The sequence below is a fragment of the Bufo bufo genome, chromosome 5 (assembly GCF_905171765.1).
Source record: "Bufo bufo chromosome 5, aBufBuf1.1, whole genome shotgun sequence".
NCBI lineage: Eukaryota > Metazoa > Chordata > Amphibia > Anura > Bufonidae > Bufo > Bufo bufo.
The window spans coordinates 562,500,964-562,525,011 of NC_053393.1; the positions used below are offsets into that span (position 1 = coordinate 562,500,964).

Sequence of the window (24,048 nt, forward strand, 5' to 3'; positions counted from 1 at the left end):
GTCAGTAGGGTCAGATCATGCTGGGGTTGGATGCTGGGAGCTGTGGGGTCAGATGCTGCGGTCAGATGCTGGGAGCTGTGGGGTCAGATGCTGGGAGCTGTGGGGTCAGTAGGGTCAGATGCTGGGAGCTCCAGTGTCAGTAGGGTCAGATGCTGGGAGCTGTGGGGTCAGTAGGGTCAGATGCTGGGAGCTGTGGTGTCAGTAGGGTCAGATGCTGGGAGCTCCGGTGTCAGTAGGGTCAGATGCTGGGAGCTGTGGGGTCAGATGCTGGGAGCTGTGGGGTCAGTAGGGTCAGATGCTGGGGACAGTGAGGGTCAGATGCTGGGAGCTCCGGTGTCAGTAGGGTCAGATGCTGGGGTTGGATGCTGGGAGCTGTGGGGTCAGTGAGGGTCAGATGCTGGGAGCTGTGGGGTCAGATGCTGGGAGCTGTGAGGTCGGTAGGGTCAGATGCTGGGAGCTGTGGGGTCAAACTATACGATTTGGATAATAGCCCCTGGGTAAATGGAAAGCATCCCCCTGTATCTTCCCAGAAATTACATGTACAAAGGGGGGCTAGTAATCCTTTACCCCAAAATTATGGACCTCAGAAACAGACATCGGAGGAGGTCTAGGGGGTCCTCAGTGGACGGGGCATTGCTGGAGGTCCCCGTGAGGTGCATGATCCACCCAGCACCAGCTGACCATCTGTAACAGGTGATATGATCATGTAGAGCAGACTTCAGTGTGTTGGGGCAGCCTCCAGGGAGGCAACGGCCTCAGATATGGCGCTGATCCTCATAACTACAGTTATCAATGTTCGTCCCCTACGATACTATGGACCCTGCCAGGGGGTGACTCGGTAACGGCTCACAGGGTTTGGACTACAGGTTCACTCCCCTCCCTTTTGGGGCAGCTGACGGGTCCTGGTGGCACTCACCTTCCTGGCGCATCTTCACGTTGTCTCCTGCCCTCAACTTGGCGCCATTTTTGTACCATTGAGTTTGGACGTCATCGTGAGAAATCTGACAGATGAATGAAGCTGCCTCCTTCTCGGTCACATCCACGTCCTCCAGCGGCCTAATGAAGCGGATGTCCCGAGCTGTGTGGTGGGTGGGAATGACAGGTGACGGACAGCACACATGAGCCCACTAACAAACATGTCCACGCGACTGGGCCAGAGAGGTTCTCCACACATCTCACAGGTCAGACACAATCTCCATCATCTGAGCCTTCGGGTTGTCATTGTCCAACAACTGTCTGGCCAAGCTGACTATGGCCGCCGGTCACACAGTGATCCCCCACCTTCCCTTGGTCAGTGAAGTCGTGGCTCATGTGGTCACTCACACCATCACTGGCGCACTCACCTTGCACGGTCAGATGGGCGGAGCTCTTGTTGTCGCCAGCGTCGCAGACGTACGCCCCTTTGTCGTCAGGTTCGCACTTGTGGATGGTGAGGTTACGCTTGTTACCTTGGGAGATAATTGTGATCTTTTTGCTCGGCCTGAGCTCCGATCCATCCTGAAATGACAGAACAAAAGATGTTCGGTGCGGTCACGTGTGGTTGGCAGCCACTGACAGTCCAGGGTCCTCATTACTGGCCAAGTGCTGGACCTTGTGTTCTATACCATGTGAGGAGGAGTCGGCACTGGGATCAAATCCAACCCAGCAACGCCAGCATGGTGGTCTCAATGGTTTGAGAAAGGTCAATGGAATAATCACCAGCGAATGAAGAGTTCATTTACCTTCAGCCATTTCACCTCGGCATTTGCCCTCGAAACCTGACATTCAAAGGTGACCTTGTCCCTCTCCTCCACTGTCATGTCCTGGAGGGGATGAGTGATCGTCACTGGAGGCTCTGGAAATACAAGGATAATTGTCACATGACCTAAACAATCATGGCTGCTTCCAGGAGCATGGGGGGGGGGTATTACTGCTGTTCCAGGTAAGTTATATAGGACTCAGTGTGTATTGCTGCAGAACTGGTGGCCCCCGGGAGGCTCCGATGCCGCCAGTTCTATTTTATGAGCACCGTGCTTTGTTGGAGGTCTGTCACTGTTATTTGTGGGTTGCATGGCACCATTATATACTGCATGCGTTCTATGACACTGTTGTTTGTGGGTATGTGGCACTGTTATTTGGAGGCTCTATGGCACTGTTATATGGAGGCTGTATGGCACTGTTATATGGAGGCTGTATGGCAGTATTATTTGGAGGCTCTATAACACTATTGTTTGAAGGCTGTATGACACTATTATTTGGAGGCTATATGGCAGTATTATTTGGAGGCTGTATATCACTATTATTTGGAGGCTGTATGGCAGTATTATTTGGAGGCTGTATTGTACTTTTATTTGGAGGCTCTATGACACAATTATTTTGAAGACTCTATGGCACTGTTATGTTGAGGCTGTATGGCAGTATTATTTGGAGGCTCTATAACACTATTGTTTGAAGGCTGTATGGCACTATTATTTGGAGGCGGTATATCACTATTATTTGGAGACTTAATGGCACTTATTTGGAGGCTGTATATCACTATTATTTGGAGGCCGTATGACACTATTATTTGGAGGCTGTATAGCACTATTATTTGGAGGCTGTATATCACTATTATTTGAAGGCTGTATGACACTATTATTTGGAGGCTGTATGACACTATTATTTGGAGGGTCTATAACACTATTGTTTGAAGGCTGTATGGCACTATTATTTGGAGGCTCTATGACACTATTATTTGGAGTCTCTATGACACTATTATTTGGAGGCTCTATGACACTATTATTTGGAGTCTGTATGACACTATTATTTGGAGGCTCTATGACACTATTATTTGGAGGCTGTATGACACTATTATTTGGAGTCTGTATGACACTATTATTTGGAGGGTCTATAACACTATTGTTTGAAGGCTGTATGGCACTATTATTTGGAGGCTCTATGACACTATTATTTGGAGGCTCTATGACACTATTATTTGGAGGCTCTATGACACTATTATTTGGAGTCTCTATGACACTATTATTTGGAGGCTCTATGACACTATTATTTGGAGTCTCTATGACACTATTATTTGGAGGCTCTATGACACTATTATTTGGAGTCTGTATGACACTATTATTTGGAGGCTCTATGACACTATTATTTGAAGGCTGTATGACACTATTATTTGGAGTCTGTATGACACTATTATTTGGAGGGTCTATAACACTATTGTTTGAAGGCTGTATGGCACTATTATTTGGAGGCTCTATGACACTATTATTTGGAGGCTCTATGACACTATTATTTGGAGGCTCTATGACACTATTATTTGGAGTCTCTATGACACTATTATTTGGAGGCTCTATGACACTATTATTTGGAGGCTCTATGACACTATTATTTGGAGGCTCTATGACACTATTATTTGGAGTCTGTATGACACTATTATTTGGAGGCTCTATGACACTATTATTTGAAGGCTGTATGACACTGTTATATGAAGGCTGTATGTTACTATTATGTTGAGGCTGTATGGCACTATAATTGACACTTCTTGACACTTATTTGGAGGTTCTATGACACTGTTATTTGTGAGTTGTATGGCACTATTTATGATGCTGTTATTTGGAGGCTGTATGACACTATTATTTGAAGACTGTGTGACACTGTTATAAGGAGGCTGTATGTTACTATTATGTTGAGGCTCTATTATTTGAAGGCTGTATGGGTCTATTATTTGAAGGCTGTATGGGTCTATTATTTGGAGGCTGTATGCCAGTATTATTTGGAGGCGCTATGCTCAAGCCTGCATAGGTCATGACCACATAAGAACTGACCGCAGTAGTTGGTGTTGGGAGCACTTTCTTCAACTGTGGCCTAGACAAGGACACCTGGGGATCTCTAGATTTATGCCATGCTGATAGATGGAGCTTTGGGGGCAGGTATAGCTTTGTCAGTAGGTCCAATGTGTTAGCTGTCACCTGTCCAAGGTGACTAATACTCTGATGAGCATCCTATGTGGCAGGAGAAGTCAAGACAGCAGGCATCGAGGGCAGGAGCCTGGACCAACACCAGGCCTGTATGACTCTGGAGTGCTCCTCATGGTTTTACCTTTAACAATGAGTTTAGCGGAGCTCTGGATTCCTTCTGATTTGAAGGACACAACTCCAGCATCTTCCTGCTTCACAGAGGACAGGAGAAGTCCATGCTTTCTGCCATTCACTATAATCTTGCAGGATTCTGAGGATTTAATCTTCAACCCATCCTTCATCCATGACCCATCAACATCTTCATGTGAGAGCTCCAGCTCAAAGGTGGCCGAGTCCTTCTCACGAACCTCCACGTCCCGGAGACCTCTGACCAGCTTCACCTGCCGCACTGAGGAAAGAGTCAACACAGACATCTTTGGGGCTTTGTTCAGGATTGTGGGTACACTGCTTCTCAAGTTATCACCAAATTTACCCATCCCCCATAGTGTGTGTGTTTTAGAACCCCCCTCCACCGGCATCCATCATGACAACTGTGACACAACAATCTCTTGGTAACCGCCTATACAACACAATCTGTCCAGGGGACAATCTGCCCAGGGAATAGATGCAAGGAGGTCATGCAGGGGTTAGAAAAGACCATTTTTAACTTTCTAAACTGAACACATGTCAATATGAAATATAGGAAATAAGGTTTGGGGTTGGTCATTCAGAAGAATATCATGTGATGTCCCGGCCAGACACTCCCATATGAAGACACCTACTCTCCACGTTGAGCTTGGCTTGTGTGGAGTCATCCAGCGTCTCACAGCCATACAGTCCACGGTCGGTATATGTGACGTTCTTTAGGATGAGGATCTGCTTGCAGCCTTCAGATTTGATTTCAATGTTGTTACCAGACTGAAGAACAACGCCGTTCTTCATCCATTTCACGTCTTTGGTGGCTTTGGAGAGCTCGACCTCCAGGCAGACAGTATGTCTTTCTTCTACCGTGATAGCTTCCAACTTCTTCTTAAACAACACTGGGGCCTCTATAAAAGAAAGTCACTTGTGAAGGATCAGACTGGTGAGATCTCACTTGTGAGGGGTCCAACTGGTGAAATGCCAATTGTGAAGGGTCATCCTGGTGAGATTACACTTTTGGGGGGTCCAACTGGTCAGATCTCACTTATGAGGGTTTAGACTGGTGAAATGTCAATTATGAAAGGTTGGACTGGTGAATTGGCACTGGTGAGGAGTCGGAGTCTGAGAAGTGTTGGGAGGAGCTCCCAGTTTCTATGAGTAAGAAGCAGCTCTCAGAGGTTCTCCATGTACAGCTAGTAGACAGCTGAGAACCATGATTGATATTACTATATCTGCTGGTTTTATAGGTGACTACATGCACGATCTATCTATATGTTATCTGGCCAAGTCTCTTACCTCGGACCTTCAGGGTGGCTGTGGTTTTCACCCCTTCTGCATCTGCAGTAATTTCCCCAGCATCCTGCAGGGTCAGCTGGCTGATGCTCAAACTGTGGATGGCTCCTTTCTTACTGAACTTGTATTTATTGCTTTTTTCTATATTGGCACCATTTCTATACCAGGTCACTGCAGCGTCATCCGGGGATATGGTGCATTTAAATGTGGCCTCTGCACCTTCCTCCACCACCACGTTACTCAGCTCTGCGGTGAATTTAACGACTCGTGGAGCTGTGGATACAGGATGATGAATCACTGGGTGATTACTGAACGATGATTCGATGGACGCTTCACTTCTGCCAGGATACTTGTGCCATGTCTAAGGCCACCAACGACCACCATGAATACTGCATACTCACTAATGATGGATAGGAGTCATCTATAGTCATTACCTTTGGTTCTCAGCTGTGCAATGGTTGTCTTATCCCGTGATTCACAAGAATACTCCCCTTCATCCTCGGCCTTCAGCTGGGAGATTGTCAGGCTACGTTTGCCTCCATCTGAGCGGATCTGGATTCTCTTGTTTGGTTTGATCTCCCCTCCATTTCTTTTCCAGGTCACATCGCCTTTGGCCTGGCTCAGCTCACAAGTTAGTGTGATGGATGAGCCGATCTCTCCTGTCATGGCCTCCAACTTCTTCACAAACTTCACAGGGATTTCTGTTTGGAAGGAAAAACCAGAGAGAAATTTAGGCATGATACAGGTGGCAACCAAACTCCACCACAGAATGATGTCTGACCTTTGACTTGTACCCGGAACTCCTGCTTATCACTACCAATGCTGCAGGTGTACACAGCACTGTCTTTGCTTTCTGCTGTTTTCACAATAAGGGTCCTGGACGCACCATCTGCAGATATCTGGTACTTTTTGGAAGCACTCAGCTCAGTGCCATCTTTAAACCATTTGACTTGAGCATTTTGGGGTTGGACAGAGGTCAGCAGGGTGATGTCCTCGTGCTCTTGTACAAATACTGCTTCTTTCTGTTCAGACGTCTTCAGGAACTTGGCTTCTGGTTCTAAAGTATAAAATTAAAGTGCTAATTGCTAATTAACTATGTCTTCAGCAAGAATGACTAGAATGAGACTGCTGACACTTTATAGAACAGGCCCTATTTCTCCATATGATCTTCATAAACATGGAGCTGTGATAATGGCCTCCACTAGATTCTGGACCCCAGCCGAGGAATAAATGTCAATTAAGGAACATATATGAGGTCTATGGGGTTGGGTGATAAGGTCAGACAATGAGGTTGGTCTTCCAGTTCATCCCTGAGTGTGATGTTTAGCTCTGCTACTAGAAATCTAAAGATCCACGGTGGTCCACTGACCCCAACCACAATATAACCGATTCTTGGAAGACTACTAATGAATGAGTTTCATATGGAGGTGACAATTTCCTCAGTCACATATCATCCCCATGCTGTCTGTGTATATTATGAATAAATACTCAAATGACTCATCTCAGGGGTTTATGGATCAGTACACTCACCTGTGACATTGATCTTAAAGTTGATCTTCTGTCCGGCTACCTCACAGCTGTACTCTCCGGCGTCTTTCTTCTCCATCTGCTCCACCACCAGACGCCGGTATTTGCCCTCGGTCTCCACCCTCAGTTTCTTGCTGGAGGTGATCAGCTTCCCGTCCTTGTACCATTTCACCTCTGTTTTCACATCAGAGACCTCACAGCTCAGGGTGGCACTCTCCGTCAGTTTGACCACCACCTCCTTCTGGATCTTATCCGTGTGGATGAAGGCCAGTTCCGGCTCTGAAATAAAATACATTCTCCACTTATAATTGTGTATTTTGGTTTTCAACATTCTTTTTTATATTTTAATCATGTTTTATAATCAGGGTTCTGATTAGGAAGGGGCTAGGAAGTTAGGGTATGATCTCCTCCTTCTATGTGTCTCTTGAGTAGAATTTCTCTCATTCTCTGATGTTCTTAGTGGATAGTTATGCACTCCTGCTTTGATGGTCCTCTTGAGCAGTACTATTCTTCACTGATGTTCCTCTTGGGTAGTAATGCTCTCTTTCTCCGATGTTCCTCTTGGGTAATAATGCTCTCCTTCTCCAAGGTTCATCTTAGATAATATGATCTCCACCTCTGATGTTCCTCTTGGGAAGTAGTGCTCTGTCTTCAATGTTCATCTTGGTAGTATGATCTCCTCCTCTGATGTAGTTTGACCTCTTTGGTAGTTTGATCTCTTCCGATGTTCCACTTGAGCTATATAATCTCCTTATCTCTTTATCTGATATTCTGCATTTCTTTTTTCATGCTTCTCTTGGGTGGTAATGCTGAGCTCCTCTGATGTTTTCCATTGGGTAGTAGTGCTCTCCTCCTGAGATGTTCCCCTTAAATAATATGATCTGTATCCTTAATATTCTTCCTGGGTAGTAACGCTCCCCCCTGATGTTCCTCTTGGGTAGTAATGCTGTTTTTCTCAGATGTTTCTATTGGGTAGTAACTCTCTTCTCTTGCAATGTTCCTACTGGGTAGTATGATCTCTTCTGATGTTCTTCTTGGGTAGCAGTGTTCTTCTTGGGAATTACTATCTCTTCTTTTGATGTTCTTCTTCAGCAGCAGTGCTTCACTCCTGTGATATTCTTCTTGGATAATACTGCACTCTTTCATTGATGTTTAAAAGCCTCAGCACTTAGCTCAGATGAGGCTACTTGTCTGTAGAGGATTTTCTGGAAGGAATGGTCACTTCCTGATATATTTGTCTCTGGCCCCATGAAGTAGTTTGAGTACCAGCTAGTCCTTGAAGATACATTGGTGCTGAAAATCTTCAGTCCAAGTGGAGATGATGGTTCTCACTGGTTTATGTAGCACCTAGAGCAGGCATCCTCAAACTGCGGCCCTCCAGCTGTTGCAAAACTACAGCTCCCAGCATGCCTGAACAGCCTACAGGTATCAGCCTACAGCAGGGCATTGTGGGAGTTGTAGTTTTACAACAGCTGGAGGGCCGCAGTTTGAGGATGCCTGACCTAGAGCCTCAGATATGACCATGCAACTCTTTCTAGAATGATATGATTTAATGGCATTTCCAACGATCTGGTGCAGTGTCATGTGAAAACATTGCAGTGATTCACCATAAAGCGAGGTTTAGATTCAGTGGTGTGTAATTGTAGGGAGAGTGAAAAGCAATTACTGCTACTAAAGACACAGCAAGTAGTTAAATGCAAAGAATAAAAATAAAAAAAGTATTAGGATGAGCGGCCATGAAAGAAAACAGATGAAGATGACTCAAAGAGTAAATAATACCTATGCTCTACGTGATCATAACCAAAACATTGTAAGATAAAGTCCAGGTGATAAAATTGAGAAAATGCAAATTAAGTCCATGTTCACCTTTGACGTTGACTTTGAAGCTGATCTTCTGCCCGGCCACCTCACAGCTGTACTCTCCGGCGTCTTTCTTCTCCACCTGCTCCACCACCAGACGCCGGTATTTGCCCTCGGTCTCTACCCTCAGTTTCTTGCTGGAGGTGATCAGCTTCCCGTCCTTGTACCATTTCACCTCCGTCTTCACATCAGAGACCTCACAGCTCAGGACGGCGCTCTCCGTCAGTTTGGCCACCACATCCTTCTGGACCTTTTCCTGATTGATGAAGGCCAGCTCTGGTTCTAGAGTAAGATGAGGTCGTTATATTTTAGACAATATTTTAACAGTAATTGTCCAGCCTTCTGTAGATTAGATGGTACCAACAGTTTGTAATATACCTTTCATTCTGAAGATGCTTGGAACAGCCTCAAGAAACCCGTACACATGACACACGTCATCTGAAAATCTTTCTTTAGCTGATGTCACATACTTTACCAGGTTTCTGGTCTGGGCTATGGAGAGGATGTTAATTCCACCGTGGATAGGACTAGAACTATTCCTCTCCTGTTGGATGCAAACATGAAGTGAGTTTGTGCACGTGTCAGGGAGAGGTAGAGTTCTGGTATGGTCCGCAGAGAAAGGGAACGCCTGTCCATAGCCGAGGCTTCGGAAAATGGATGTTCAGAAGAGGAGTGTCATGTATCCAGATTCAAAATAAGAGGAATAGGAGCCGTGTTCGCAAGAGCTTACTATCTATGAGGAGATGGAGGTGACACAGAAGGTAACAAGTGCTTGATTTGTACAATGGCCCGGCCATCGGAATCTTAACACAATAGTGAAGTAGATATAAGACTACATTAGCTGCCACCAGCTGATCTCTGTAAAGCTTCTGAGGAGATGTAGGAGGTGCAGCACTGTGGAGAGTACAGGTAGGATGGTAGACAGAGATGAGGAGGAGATGTAGGAGGTGCAGCACTGTGGAGAGCACAGGTAGGATGGTAGACAGAGATGAGGAGGAGATGTAGGAGGTGCAGCACTGTGGAGAGCACAGGTAGGATGGTAGACAGAGAAGAGGAGGAGATGTAGGAGGTGCAGCACTGTGGAGAGCACAGGTAGGATGGTAGACAGAGATGAGGAGGAGATGTAGGTGGTGCAGCACTGTGGAGAGTACAGGTAGGATGGTAGACAGAGATGAGGGAGGAGATGTAGGGGGTGCAGCACTGTGGAGAGTACAGGGAGGATGGTAGACAGAGATGAGGAGGAGATGTAGGGGGTGCAGCACTGTGGAGAGTACAGATAGGATGGTAGACAGAGATGAGGAGGAGATGTAGGAGGTGCAGCACTATGGAGAGTACAGGTAGGATGGTAGACAGAGATGAGGAGGAGATGTAGGAGGTGCAGCACTGTGGAGAGTACAGGTAGGATGGTAGACAGAGATGAGGAGGAGATGTAGGAGGTGCAGCACTGTGGAGAGTACAGGTAGGATGGTAGACAGAGATGAGGAGGAGATGTAGGAGGTGCAGCACTGTGGAGAGTACAGGTAGGATGGTAGACAGAGATGAGGAGGAGATGTAGGAGGTGCAGCACTGTGGAGAGTACAGGTAGGATGGTAGACAGAGATGAGGAGGAGATGTAGGAGGTGCAGCACTGTGGAGAGCACAGGTAGGATGGTAGACAGATGAGGAGGAGATGTAGGAGGTGCAGCACTGTGGAGAGTACAGGTAGGATGGTAGACAGAGATGAGGAGGAGATGTAGGAGAAGCAGCACTGTGGAGAGTACAGGTAGGATGGTAGACAGAGATGAGGAGGAGATGTAGGAGGTGCAGCACTGTGGAGAGTACAGGTAGGATGGTAGACAGAGATGAGGAGGAGATGTAGGATGGTAGACAGAGATGAGGAGGAGATGTAGGGGGTGCAGCACTGTGGAGAGTACAGGTAGGATGGTAGACAGAGATGAGGAGGAGATGTAGGAGGTGCAGCACTGTGGAGAGCACGGGTAGGGTGGTAGACAGGGATGAGGGAGGAAATGTAGGAGGTGCAGCACTGTGGAAAGCACAGGTAGGATGGTAGACAGAGATGAGGAGGAGATGTAGGAGGTGCAGCACTGTGGAAAGCACAGGTAGGATGGTAGACAGAGATAAGGAGGAGATGTAGGGGGTGCAGCACTGTGGAGAGTACAGGTAGGATGGTAGACAGAGATGAGGAGGAGATGTAGGAGGTGCAGCACTGTGGAGAGAACAGGTAGGATGGTAGACAGAGATAAGGAGGAGATGTAGGGGTGCAGCACTGTGGAGAGCACAGGTAGGATGGTAGACAGAGATGAGGAGGAGATGTAGGAGGTGCAGCACTGTGGAGAACACGGGTAGGATGGTAGACAGAGATGAGGAGGAGATGTAGGAGTGCAGCACTGTGGAGAGTACAGGTAGGATGGTAGACAGGGATGAGGGAGGAGATGTAGGAGGTGCAGCACTGTGGAGAGCACAGGTAGGATGGTAGACAGAGATGAGGAGGAGATGTAGGAGGTGCAGCACTGTGGAGAACACGGGTAGGATGGTAGACAGAGATGAGGAGGAGATGTAGGAGTGCAGCACTGTGGAGAGTACGGGTAGGATGGTAGACAGAGATGAGGAGGAGATGTAGGGGGTGCAGCACTGTGGAGAGCACAGGTAGGATGGTAGACAGAGATGAGGAGGAGATGTAGGGGGTGCAGCACTGTGGAGAGCACGGGTAGGATGGTAGACAGAGATGAGGAGGAGATGTAGGAGGTGCAGCACTGTGGAGAGCACAGGTAGGATGGTAGACAGAGATGAGGAGGAGATGTAGGAGGTGCAGCACTGTGGAGAGTACAGGTAGGATGGTAGACAGAGATGAGGAGGAGATGTAGGAGGTGCAGCACTGTGGAGAGTACGGGTAGGATGGTAGACAGAGATGAGGAGGAGATGTAGGAGGTGCAGCACTGTGGAGAGCACAGGTAGGATGGTAGACAGAGATGAGGAGGAGATGTAGGAGGTGCAGCACTGTGGAGAGTACAGGTAGGATGGTAGACAGAGATGAGGAGGAGATGTAGGAGGTGCAGCACTGTGGAGAGTACAGGTAGGATGGTAGACAGAGAAGAGGAGGAGATGTAGGAGGTGCAGCACTGTGGAGAGTACAGGTAGGATGGTAGACAGAGATGAGGAGGAGATGTAGGGGGTGCAGCACTGTGGAGAGTACAGGTAGGATGGTAGACAGAGAAGAGGAGGAGATGTAGGAGGTGCAGCACTGTGGAGAGTACAGGTAGGATGGTAGACAGAGATGAGGAGGAGATGTAGGAGGTGCAGCACTGTGGAGAGTACAGGTAGGATGGTAGACAGAGATGAGGAGGAGATGTAGGGGGTGCAGCACTGTGGAGAGCACAGGTAGGATGGTAGACAGAGATGAGGAGGAGATGTAGGAGGTGCAGCACTGTGGAGAGTACAGGTAGGATGGTAGACAGAGATGAGGAGGAGATGTAGGAGGTGCAGCACTGTGGAGAGTACAGGTAGGATGGTAGACAGAGAAGAGGAGGAGATGTAGGAGGTGCAGCACTGTGGAGAGTACAGGTAGGATGGTAGACAGAGATGAGGAGGAGATGTAGGGGGTGCAGCACTGTGGAGAGTACAGGTAGGATGGTAGACAGAGAAGAGGAGGAGATGTAGGAGGTGCAGCACTGTGGAGAGTACAGGTAGGATGGTAGACAGAGATGAGGAGGAGATGTAGGAGGTGCAGCACTGTGGAGAGTACAGGTAGGATGGTAGACAGAGATGAGGAGGAGATGTAGGGGGTGCAGCACTGTGGAGAGTACAGGTAGGATGGTAGACAGAGATGAGGAGGAGATGTAGGAGTTGCAGCACTGTGGAGAGTACAGGTAGGATGGTAGACAGAGATGAGGAGGAGATGTAGGAGGTGCAGCACTGTAGAGAGCACGGGTAGGAGGGTAGACAGAGATGAGGAGGAGATGTAGGAGGTGCAGCACTGTGGAGAGCACAGGTAGGATGGTAGACAGAGATGAGGAGGAGATGTAGGAGGTGCAGCACTGTGGAGAGTACAGGTAGGATGGTAGACAGAGATGAGGATGAGATGTAGGAGGTGCAGCACTGTGTAGAGTACAGGTAGGATGGTAGACAGAGATGAGGAGGAGATGTAGGAGGTGCAGCACTGTGGAGAGTACAGGTAGGATGGTAGACAGAGATGAGGAGGAGATGTAGGAGGTGCAGCACTGTGTAGAGTACAGGTAGGATGGTAGACAGAGATGAGGAGGAGATGTAGGGGGTGCAGCACTGTGTAGAGTACAGGTAGGATGGTAGACAGAGATGAGGAGGAGATGTAGGAGGTGCAGCACTGTGGAGAGTACAGGTAGGAAGGTAGACAGAGATGAGGAGGAGATATAGGAGGTGCAGCACTGTGGAGAGCACAGGTAGGATGGTAGACAGAGATGAGGAGGAGATATAGGAGGTGCAGCACTGTGGAGAGTACAGGTAGGATGGTAGACAGAGATGAGGAGGAGATGTAGGAGGTGCAGCACTGTGGAGAGTACAGGTAGGATGGTAGACAGAGATGAGGAGGAGATGTAGGGGGTGCAGCACTGTGGAGAGCACAGGTAGGATGGTAGACAGAGATGAGGAGGAGATGTAGGGGGTGCAGCACTGTGGAGAGTACAGGTAGGATGGTAGACAGAGATGAGGAGGAGATGTAGGGGGTGCAGCACTGTGGAGAGCACAGGTAGGGTGGTAGACAGAGATGAGGAGGAGATGTAGGGGGTGCAGCACTGTGGAGAGTACAGGTAGGATGGTAGACAGAGATGAGGAGGAGATGTAGGAGGTGCAGCACTGTGGAGAGTACAGGTAGGATGGTAGACAGAGATGAGGAGGAGATGTAGGGGGTGCAGCACTGTGGAGAGCACAGGTAGGATGGTAGACAGAGATGAGGAGGAGATGTAGGAGGTGCAGCACTGTGGAGAGTACAGGTAGGATGGTAGACAGAGATGAGGAGGAGATGTAGGGGGTGCAGCACTGTGGAGAGCACAGGTAGGGTGGTAGACAGAGATGAGGAGGAGATGTAGGGGTGCAGCACTGTGGAGAGTACAGGTAGGATGGTAGACAGAGATGAGGAGGAGATGTAGGGGTGCAGCACTGTGGAGAGCACAGGTAGGATGGTAGACAGAGATGAGGAGGAGATGTGGGAGTGCAGCACTGTGGAGAGTACAGGTAGGATGGTAGACAGAGATGAGGAGGAGATGTAGGGGTGCAGCACTGTGGAGAGTACAGGTAGGATGGTGGACAGAGATAAGGAGGAGATGTAGGAGGTGCAGCACTGTGGAGAGCACAGGTAGGATGGTAGACAGAGATGAGGAGGAGATGTAGGAGGTGCAGCACTGTGGAGAGCACAGGTAGGATGGTAGATAGAGATGAGGAGAAGATGTAGGAGGTGCAGCACTGTGGAGAGCACAGGTAGGATGGTAGACAGAGATGAGGAGGAGATGTAGGGGTGCAGTACTGTGGAGAGCACAGGTAGGATGGTAGACAGAGATGAGGAGGAGATGTGGGAGTGCAGCACTGTGGAGAGTACAGGTAGGATGGTAGACAGAGATGAGGTGGAGATGTAGGAGGTGCAGCACTGTGGAGAACACGGGTAGGATGGTAGACAGAGATGAGGAGGAGATGTAGGGGGTGCAGCACTGTGGAGAGCACAGGTAGGATGGTAGACAGAGATGAGGAGGAGATGTGGGAGGTGCAGAACTGTGGAGAGTACAGGTAGGATGGTAGACAGAGATGAGGAGGAGATGTAGGGGGTGCAGCACTGTGGAGAGCACAGGTAGGATGGTAGACAGAGATGAGGAGGAGATGTAGGAGGTGCAGCACTGTGGAGAGCACAGGTAGGATGGTAGACAGAGATGAGGAGGAGATGTAGGGGGTGCAGCACTGTGGAGAGCACAGGTAGGATGGTAGACAGAGATGAGGAGGAGATGTAGGAGGTGCAGCACTGTGGAGAGTACAGGTAGGATGGTAGACAGAGATGAGGAGGAGATGTAGGGGGTGCAGCACTGTGGAGAGTACAGGTAGGATGGTAGACAGAGATGAGGGAGGAGATGTAGGGGGTGCAGCACTGTGGAGAGTACAGGTAGGATGGTAGACAGAGATGAGGAGGAGATGTAGGGGGTGCAGCACTGTGGAGAGTACAGGTAGGATGGTAGACAGAGGTGAGGAGGAGATGTAGAGGTGCAGCACTGTGGAGAGTACAGGTAGGATGGTAGACAGAGATGAGAAGGAGATGTAGGAGGTGCAGCACTGTGGAGAGTACAGGTAGGATGGTAGACAGAGATGAGGAGGAGATGTAGGAGGTGCAGCACTGTGGAGAGCACAGGTAGGATGGTAGACAGAGATGAGGAGGAGATGTAGGGGGTGCAGTACTGTGGAGAGCACAGGTAGGATGGTAGACAGAGATGAGGAGGAGATGTAGGGGGTGCAGTACTGTGGAGAGTACAGGTAGGATGGTAGACAGAGATGAGGAGGAGATGTAGGAGGTTCAGCACTGTGGAGAGCACAGGTAGGATGGTAGACAGAGATAAGGAGGAGATGTAGGGGGTGCAGCACTGTGGAGAGTACAGGTAGGATGGTAGATGGAGATGAGGAGGAGATGTAGGGGGTGCAGCACTGTGGAGAGTACAGGTAGGATGGTAGTCAGAGATGAGGAGGAGATGTAGGAGGTGCAGCACTGTGGAGAGCACAGGTAGGATGGTAGACAGAGATGAGGAGGAGATGTAGGAGGTGCAGCACTGTGGAGAGCACAGGTAGGATGGTAGACAGAGATGAGGAGGAGATGTAGGAGGTGCAGCACTGTGGAGAGTACAGGTAGGATGGTAGACAGAGATGAGGAGGAGATGTAGGAGGTGCAGCACTGTGGAGAGTACAGGTAGGATGGTAGACAGAGATGAGGAGGAGATGTAGGGGTGCAGCACTGTGGAGAGTACAGGTAGGATGGTAGACAGAGATGAGGAGGAGATGTAGGGGGTGCAGCACTGTGGAGAGTACAGGTAGGATGGTAGACAGAGATGAGGAGGAGATGTAGGGGGTGCAGCACTGTGGAGAGCACAGGTAGGATGGTAGACAGAGATGAGGAGGAGATGTAGGGGGTGCAGCACTGTGGAGAGTACAGGTAGGATGGTAGACAGAGATGAGGAGGAGATGTAGGAGGTGCAGCACTGTGGAGAGCACTGGTAGGATGGTAGACAGAGATGAGGAGGAGATGTAGGGGGTGCAGGACTGTGGAGAGTACAGGTAGGATGGTAGACAGAGATGAGGAGGAGATGTAGGAGGTGCAGCACTGTGGAGAGCACAGGTAGGATGGTAGACAGAGATGAGTAGGAGATGTAGGAGGTGCAGCACTGTGGAGAGTACAGGTAGGATGGTAGACAGAGATGAGGAGGAGATGTAGGAGGTGCAGCACTGTGGAGAGTACAGGTAGGATGGTAGACAGAGATGAGGAGGAGATGTAGGAGGTGCAGCACTGTGGAGAGTACAGGTAGGATGGTAGACAGAGATGAGGAGGAGATGTAGGGGGTGCAGCACTGTGGAGAGTACAGGTAGGATGGTAGACAGAGATGAGGAGGAGATATAGGGGTGCAGCACTGTGGAGAGTACAGGTAGGATGGTAGACAGAGATGAGGAGGAGATGTAGGGGGTGCAGCACTGTTGAGAGTACAGGTAGGATGGTAGACAGAGATGAGGAGGAGATGTAGGAGGTGCAGCACTGTGGAGAGCACAGTTAGGATGGTAGACAGAGATGAGGAGGAGATGTAGGGGTGCAGCACTGTGGAGAGCACAGGTAGGATGGTAGACAGAGATGAGGAGGAGATGTAGGAGGTGCAGCACTGTGGAGAGTACAGGTAGGATGGTAGACAGAGATGAGGAGGAGATGTAGGAGGTGCAGCACTGTGGAGAGTACAGGTAGGATGGTAGACCGATGAGGAGGAGATGTAGGAGGTGCAGCACTGTGGAGAGCACAGGTAGGATGGTAGACAGAGATGAGGAGATGTAGGAGGTGCAGCACTGTGGAGAGTACAGGTAGGATGGTAGACAGAGATGAGGAGGAGATGTAGGAGGTGCAGCACTGTGGAGAGTACAGGTAGGATGGTAGACAGAGATGAGGAGGAGATGTAGGAGGTGCAGCACTGTGGAGAGTACAGGTAGGATGGTAGACAGAGATGAGGAGGAGATGTAGGGGTGCAGCACTGTGGAGAGTACAGGTAGGATGGTAGACAGAGATGAGGAGGAGATGTAGGGGGTGCAGCACTGTGGAGAGTACAGGTAGGATGGTAGACAGAGATGAGGAGGAGATGTAGGGGGTGCAGCACTGTGGAGAGCACAGGTAGGATGGTAGACAGAGATGAGGAGGAGATGTAGGGGGTGCAGCACTGTGGAGAGTACAGGTAGGATGGTAGACAGAGATGAGGAGGAGATGTAGGAGGTGCAGCACTGTGGAGAGCACTGGTAGGATGGTAGACAGAGATGAGGAGGAGATGTAGGGGGTGCAGGACTGTGGAGAGTACAGGTAGGATGGTAGACAGAGATGAGGAGGAGATGTAGGAGGTGCAGCACTGTGGAGAGCACAGGTAGGATGGTAGACAGAGATGAGGAGGAGATGTAGGAGGTGCAGCACTGTGGAGAGTACAGGTAGGATGGTAGACAGAGATGAGGAGGAGATGTAGGAGGTGCAGCACTGTGGAGAGTACAGGTAGGATGGTAGACAGAGATGAGGAGGAGATGTAGGGGGTGCAGCACTGTGGAGAGTACAGGTAGGATGGTAGACAGAGATGAGGAGGAGATGTAGGGGGTGCAGCACTGTGGAGAGTACAGGTAGGATGGTAGACAGAGATGGGGAGGAGATGTAGGGGGTGCAGCACTGTGGAGAGTACAGGTAGGATGGTAGACAGAGATGAGGAGGAGATGTAGGAGGTGCAGCACTGTGGAGAGCACAGGTAGGATGGTAGACAGAGATGAGGAGGAGATGTAGGGGTGCAGCACTGTGGAGAGCACAGGTAGGATGGTAGACAGAGATGAGGAGGAGATGTAGGAGGTGCAGCACTGTGGAGAGTACAGGTAGGATGGTAGACAGAGATGAGGAGGAGATGTAGGAGGTGCAGCACTGTGGAGAGCACAGGTAGGATGGTAGACAGAGATGAGGAGATGTAGGAGGTGCAGCACTGTGGAGAGTACAGGTAGGATGGTAGACAGAGATGAGGAGGAGATGTAGGGGGTGCAGCACTGTGGAGAGTACAGGTAGGATGGTAGACAGAGATGGGGAGGAGATGTAGGAGGTGCAGCACTGTGGAGAGTACAGGTAGGATGGTAGACAGAGATGAGGTGGAGATGTAGGGGGTGCAGCACTGTGGAGAGCACAGGTAGGATGGTAGACAGAGATGAGGAGGAGATGTAGGAGGTGCAGCACTGTGGAGAGCAGGGGTAGAATGGTAGACAGAGATGAGGAGGAGATGTAGGGGGTGCAGCACTGTGGAGAGTACAGGTAGGATGGTAGACAGAGATGAGGAGGAGATGTAGGGGGTGCAGCACTGTGGAGAGTACAGGTAGGATGGTAGACAGAGATGAGGAGGAGATGTAGGGGGTGCAGCACTGTGGAGAGTACAGGTAGGATGGTAGACAGATGAGGAGGAGATGTAGGAAGTGCAGCACTGTGGAGAGCATAGGTAGGATGGTAGACAGAGATGAGGAGGAGATGTAGGGGGTGCAGCACTGTGGAGAGTACAGGTAGGATGGTAGACAGAGATGAGGAGGAGATGTAGGGGGTGCAGCACTGTGGAGAGCACAGGTAAGATGGTAGACAGAGATGAGGAGGAGATGTAGGGGTGCAGCACTGTGGAGAGTACAGGTAGGATGGTAGACAGAGATGAGGAGGAGATGTAGGAGGTGCAGCACTGTGGAGAGTACAGGTAGGATGGTAGACAGAGATGAGGAGGAGATGTAGGAGGTGCAGCACTGTGGAGAGTACAGGTAGGATGGTAGACAGAGATGAGGAGGAGATGTAGGGGTGCAGCACTGTGGAGAATACAGGTAGGATGGTAGACAGAGATGAGGAGGAGATGTAGAAGGTGCAGGATTGTGGAGAGTACAGGTAGGATGGTAGACAGAGATGAGGAGGAGATGTAGGAGGTGCAGCACCGTGGAGAGCACAGGTAGGATGGTAGACAGAGATGAGGAGGAGATGTAGGAGGTGCAGCACTGTGGAGAGTACAGGTAGGATGGTAGACAGAGATGAGGAGGAGATGTAGGAGGTGCAGCACTGTGGAGAGCACAGGTAGGATGGTAGACAGAGTTGAGGAGGAGATGTAGGGGGTGCAGCACTGTGGAGAGTACAGGTAGGATGGTAGACAGAGATGAGGAGGAGATGTAGGGGGTGCAGCACTGTGGAGAGTACAGGTAGGATGGTAGACAGAGATGAGGAGGAGATGTAGGAGGTGCAGCACTGTGGAGAGCACAGGTAGGATGGTAGACAGAGATGAGGAGGAGATGTAGGAGGTGCAGCACTGTGGAGAGCACAGGTAGGATGGTAGACAGAGATGAGGAGGAGATGTAGGAGGTGCAGCACTGTGGAGAGTACAGGTAGGATGGTAGACAGAGATGAGGAGGAGATGTAGGAGGTGCAGCACTGTGGAGAGTACAGGTAGGATGGTAGACAGAGATGAGGAGGAGATGTAGGAGGTGCAGCACTGTGGAGAGTACAGGTAGGATGGTAGACAGAGATGAGGAGGAGATGTAGGGGGTGCAGCACTGTGGAGAGTACAGGTAGGATGGTAGACAGAGATGAGGAGGAGATTTAGGGGGTGCAGCACTGTGGAGAGCACAGGTAGGATGGTAGACAGAGATGAGGAGGAGATGTAGGGGGTGCAGCACTGTGGAGAGCACAGGTAGGATGGTAGACAGAGATGAGGAGGAGATTTAGGGGGTGCAGCACTGTGGAGAGCACAGGTAGGATGGTAGACAGAGATGAGGAGGAGATGTAGGAGGTGCAGCACTGTGGAGAGTACAGGTAGGATGGTAGACAGAGATGAGGAGGAGATGTAGGGGGTGCAGCACTGTGGAGAGCACAGGTAGGATGGTAGACAGAGATAAGGAGGAGATGTAGGGGGTGCAGCACTGTGGAGAGCACAGGTAGGATGGTAGACAGAGATGAGGAGGAGATGTAGGGGTGCAGCACTGTGGAGAGCACAGGTAGGATGGTAGACAGAGATGAGGAGGAGATGTAGGAGGTCCAGCACTGTGGAGAGTACAGGTAGGATGGTAGACAGAGATGAGGAGAAGATGTAGGGGGTGCAGCACTGTGGAGAGCACAGGTAGGATGGTAGACAGAGATGAGGAGGAGATGTAGGAGGTGCAGCACTGTGGAGAGCACAATTAGAGGTCGCACTACATTTTTTCCAGAAGAGTAAAAATATTTCTCTTAACAATTTTGAGGAGTATTTTTAGCCGACGAAGAGTACCAATTATGTGGTAATTCATATATATAATACAGAGTCCTACATAACTATGAGGCTGCTATTTCTGCCATTACTCGTCTCCTCTATAATGTCTTCTGTGCAGAAATAGCAATAGCAACACAGGGCTCGCCTGACGCTGCCATACACAGGGCCCGCCTGACGCTGCCATACACAGGGCCCGCCTGACGCTGCCATACACAGGGCCCGCCTGAAGCTGCCATACACAGGGCCAGTGGCGTAGCTATCAGGGAAGCAGGGGAAGCGACTGCTTCGGGGCCCAAGCTCAGAAGGGGCCCCAGAGCAGTACTGAATGTTTTCATCAGATCTAGTCACAACTGCTGCACTTTATAGAAGCAGAGGCCACTTACCTCAGCAGTGCCGGAGCTCCTCCCACTAAAGGCCCTTACTCCTCCTCCTATGGCCGAGCTCAGTACTGCTTTCTGTTTTCTATTGGCTGGCAGCTTACTATGACATGAGCTGCCAGCCAATAGCAGAACTCTATGGGATCAAGCCCCACCCACCAGTGTGAAGTTACTGTAGAGCAGGGTCTTCCAGCACTCAGAGCTCTGCAATGCCTGCCCTCCCCCATAGTAGGTTACTGATTAACCCCTCCACTGCCGTCAGAGGGGTGATGGCACCTACTACTCCAGACTGCCTGTGAGGACCAGACGTCAGCTGTCTACAGGAAAGGTGAGTGTCTGTGTGTAGGAATAGGTGTATAACTACTTGTATGTTCATGTGTGTGTGTGTGTGTGTGTATATATATACAGTATACATGTCCATATATTTGGTGACTGCTTATGAGTCGTTCCATGTATGTTGTGAGTGCCTGTATGAGTGCGTCCATGTATGTTGTGTATGAGTGGGTCCATGCAGTGGCGTAACTACCGGGGAAGCAGCAGTGTGTGTGACAGTTTATTTTCAAGTTAGTTAAATATGATCGATTCTTGTTGTTCAGGGCCCCTTCACAGCAGCAGCAGACCAGGCCCTGTGTCTGGGATTCGAACCCACAACCTTCATGTATCAGAGGCAAAGCATTTACCCACACAGCCATAAAGGCTGCATTGCAACTGATTGAAAAAATATGAGACTTCTACTGTTGTAGCTGGCTAAGTGTACATCTATACACATGACAGTTGCCCCTACACACCCAGCACTGCTATATCTCTATATATGATAGCTGCCCCAGCACACCCAGCTCTGCTACATCTAATACACATGACAGCTGCACCAGCACACTCAGCTCTACTATATCTCTATATATGACAGCTACCCCAGCAAACCCAGCTCTGCTACATCTATACACATGACAGCTGCCCAAACGCACCCAGCTGTGCTACATCTATACACATGACAGCTGCCCCAGCACACTCAGCTTTGCTATATCTCTATATATCTATCTACTGTATAGCAATACTTAGAGATATATAGATGATGCAGCTGTCATATAGAGATATAGCAGTGCTGGGTGTGTTGGGGTTGCTGTCATGTGTATACATGTACACTTAGCTAGCTATAACAGTAGAAGTCTCATATTTTTTCAGTCATTCTCAAGGCATCTCTTATGGTCTTGTGGTTAAGTGCTTTGCCTCTGATACAGAAGGTTGTGGGTTCGAATCCCAGCAGAAACTTTTCTGAAATACAAGCACTGACTCCATATATGGACATACAGGGCGGGACACAAGAAGAGGCTGCATCGCATCGCTGACATGGAGGTAAGTAGAAGTGTTTATTTTTTTAATACCCGACTGTTACTGCCATGGGGGGAGCGGGAGGCACTTGATACTGGCACATGGGGGAGGGGGGTTGGCACCTGATACTGGCACATGGGGGGGTGGGAGAGGCACTTGATACTGGCACTTTTTTGGGGGGGGGGAGATGGCACTATGATACTGGGACATGGGTGGGGGGGAGAGAGGCACTTGATGCTGGGGTTGGCACCTGATACTGGTCTGGCACATTGGGGGGGAGGGGTTGGCACCTGATACTGGCACATGGGGGGGGGGGGAGAGAGGCACTTGATACTGGCACGTGGGAGGGGGGGTTTGGCACTTGATACTGGCACGTGGGAGGGGGGGTTTGGCACTATGATACTGGCACATGGGGGGGTGAAAGAGGCACTTGATACTGGCACTTTTTTTGGGGGGGGAGATGGCACTATGATACTGGGACATGGGGGGGGAAGAGAGAGGCACTTGATACTGGCACATGGGGGGGTTTGGCACTATGATATTGGCACATGGGGGGTGGGAAGGAGAGAGACACTTGATACTGGCACATGGGGGGGAGAGAGGCACTTGATACTGGCACGTGGGGGGGGGTTGGCACTTGATACTGGCACATGGGTGGGTTTGGCACTATGATACTGGCACATGGGGGGGAGAGGCACTTGATACTGCCACTTTTTTTGGGGGGAAGGCACTATGATACTGGGACATGGGGGGGGAGAGAGAGGCACTTGATACTGGCACATGGGTGGGTTTGGCACTATGATACTGGCACATGATGGGGGGGCATCTATGGGGACACTTACTGGCACATTATTGGGGGCATTATGGGGGACACTAGGCCGGCAGCCTATCAGAGGCCGGACACTGAGGGGCATCTACTGGGGCACTATATATGGGGCATTTTATACTGGTACATTATGGGGGGCACTAGCAGGAAGGGGGGAGAGGAACACTATGGGGGAATTTAATGGGGGCACTATATAGGGGTATTTTATACTGGGACATTATGGGGGCACTATGGGGACATTAGCTCAACTGGGGGCATTACAAGGGGGTATTTTTGCACTGTCACATTATAAGGAGAATTATTTCTACTGGGGGGGCATTATGGTGGTCTTTATTACTCCCCCATGGTATGACCCCCTAGTAGCAGCACCAGCCTCTCCCTGCTCTGCTATCCCTCTGCCCCTTCTCCAAATCCTTATTATGAAATCTTTCTCATTAGGATAAAGCACATCAGCTCCGCCGAGTTCCCGGCCAAGTGTGGAAGTGGCGTCCGAGATCCCCAAGGGCCAAGCCAAGTAATTGTAAGTTTTCATGTGAAATATGTTTGTTATACACATATAGCCTACACTGTGCCACACAATATACAGTATACCTCTACACTGTGCCACACAATATACAGTATACCTCTACACTGTGCCACACAATATACAGTATACCGCTACACTGTGCCCCACAATATACAGTATACCTCTACACTGTGCCCCACAATATACAGTATACCTCTACACTGTGCCCCACAATATACAGTATACCTCTACACTGTGCCCCACAATATACAGTATACCTCTACACTGTGCCACACAATATACAGTATACCGCTACACTGTGCCCCACAATATACAGTATACCGCTACACTGTGCCCCACAATATACAGTATACCTCTACACTGTGCCCCACAATATACAGTATACCTCTACACTGTGCCCCACAATATACAGTATACCTCTACACTGTGCCCCACAATATACAGTATACCTCTACACTGTGCCACACAATATACAGTATATCTCTACACTGTGCCCCACAATATACAGTATACCGCTACACTGTGCCCCACAATATACAGTATACCTCTACACTGTGCCACACAATATACAGTATACCTCTACACTGTGCCACACAATATACAGTATACCTCTACACTATGCCACACAATATACAGTATACCGCTACACTGTGCCCCACAATATACAGTATACCTCTACACTGTGCCCCACAATATACCGTATACCTATACACTGTGCCAAAGGAGTGGGGTTTACACAGGAGGAGGGAGGTGCGAAGCGCGCTGT

The 24,048-nt window shown here is 49.6% G+C and overlaps 1 protein-coding gene across 28 annotated transcripts in view; it reads right to left on the minus strand.

Annotated features, from left to right (window-relative positions):
• The window catches only part of OBSCN (obscurin, cytoskeletal calmodulin and titin-interacting RhoGEF), a 622,289-nt gene that overhangs the window by 477,258 nt on the left and 120,983 nt on the right, over positions 1-24,048 (minus strand). For all 28 annotated transcript variants that reach the window (XM_040431714.1, XM_040431713.1, XM_040431717.1 and 25 more), the window contains 10 exons: positions 8,757-9,032; positions 6,894-7,169; positions 6,145-6,420; positions 5,798-6,064; positions 5,367-5,636; positions 4,712-4,978; positions 4,072-4,338; positions 1,722-1,834; positions 1,344-1,497; positions 917-1,078 (listed from right to left, as the gene is read on the minus strand). In XM_040431714.1, the coding sequence (XP_040287648.1) occupies positions 917-1,078; positions 1,344-1,497; positions 1,722-1,834; positions 4,072-4,338; positions 4,712-4,978; positions 5,367-5,636; positions 5,798-6,064; positions 6,145-6,420; positions 6,894-7,169; positions 8,757-9,032 (2,328 nt within the window). The remainder of the gene's footprint in view (positions 1-916; positions 1,079-1,343; positions 1,498-1,721; positions 1,835-4,071; positions 4,339-4,711; positions 4,979-5,366; positions 5,637-5,797; positions 6,065-6,144; positions 6,421-6,893; positions 7,170-8,756; positions 9,033-24,048) is intronic.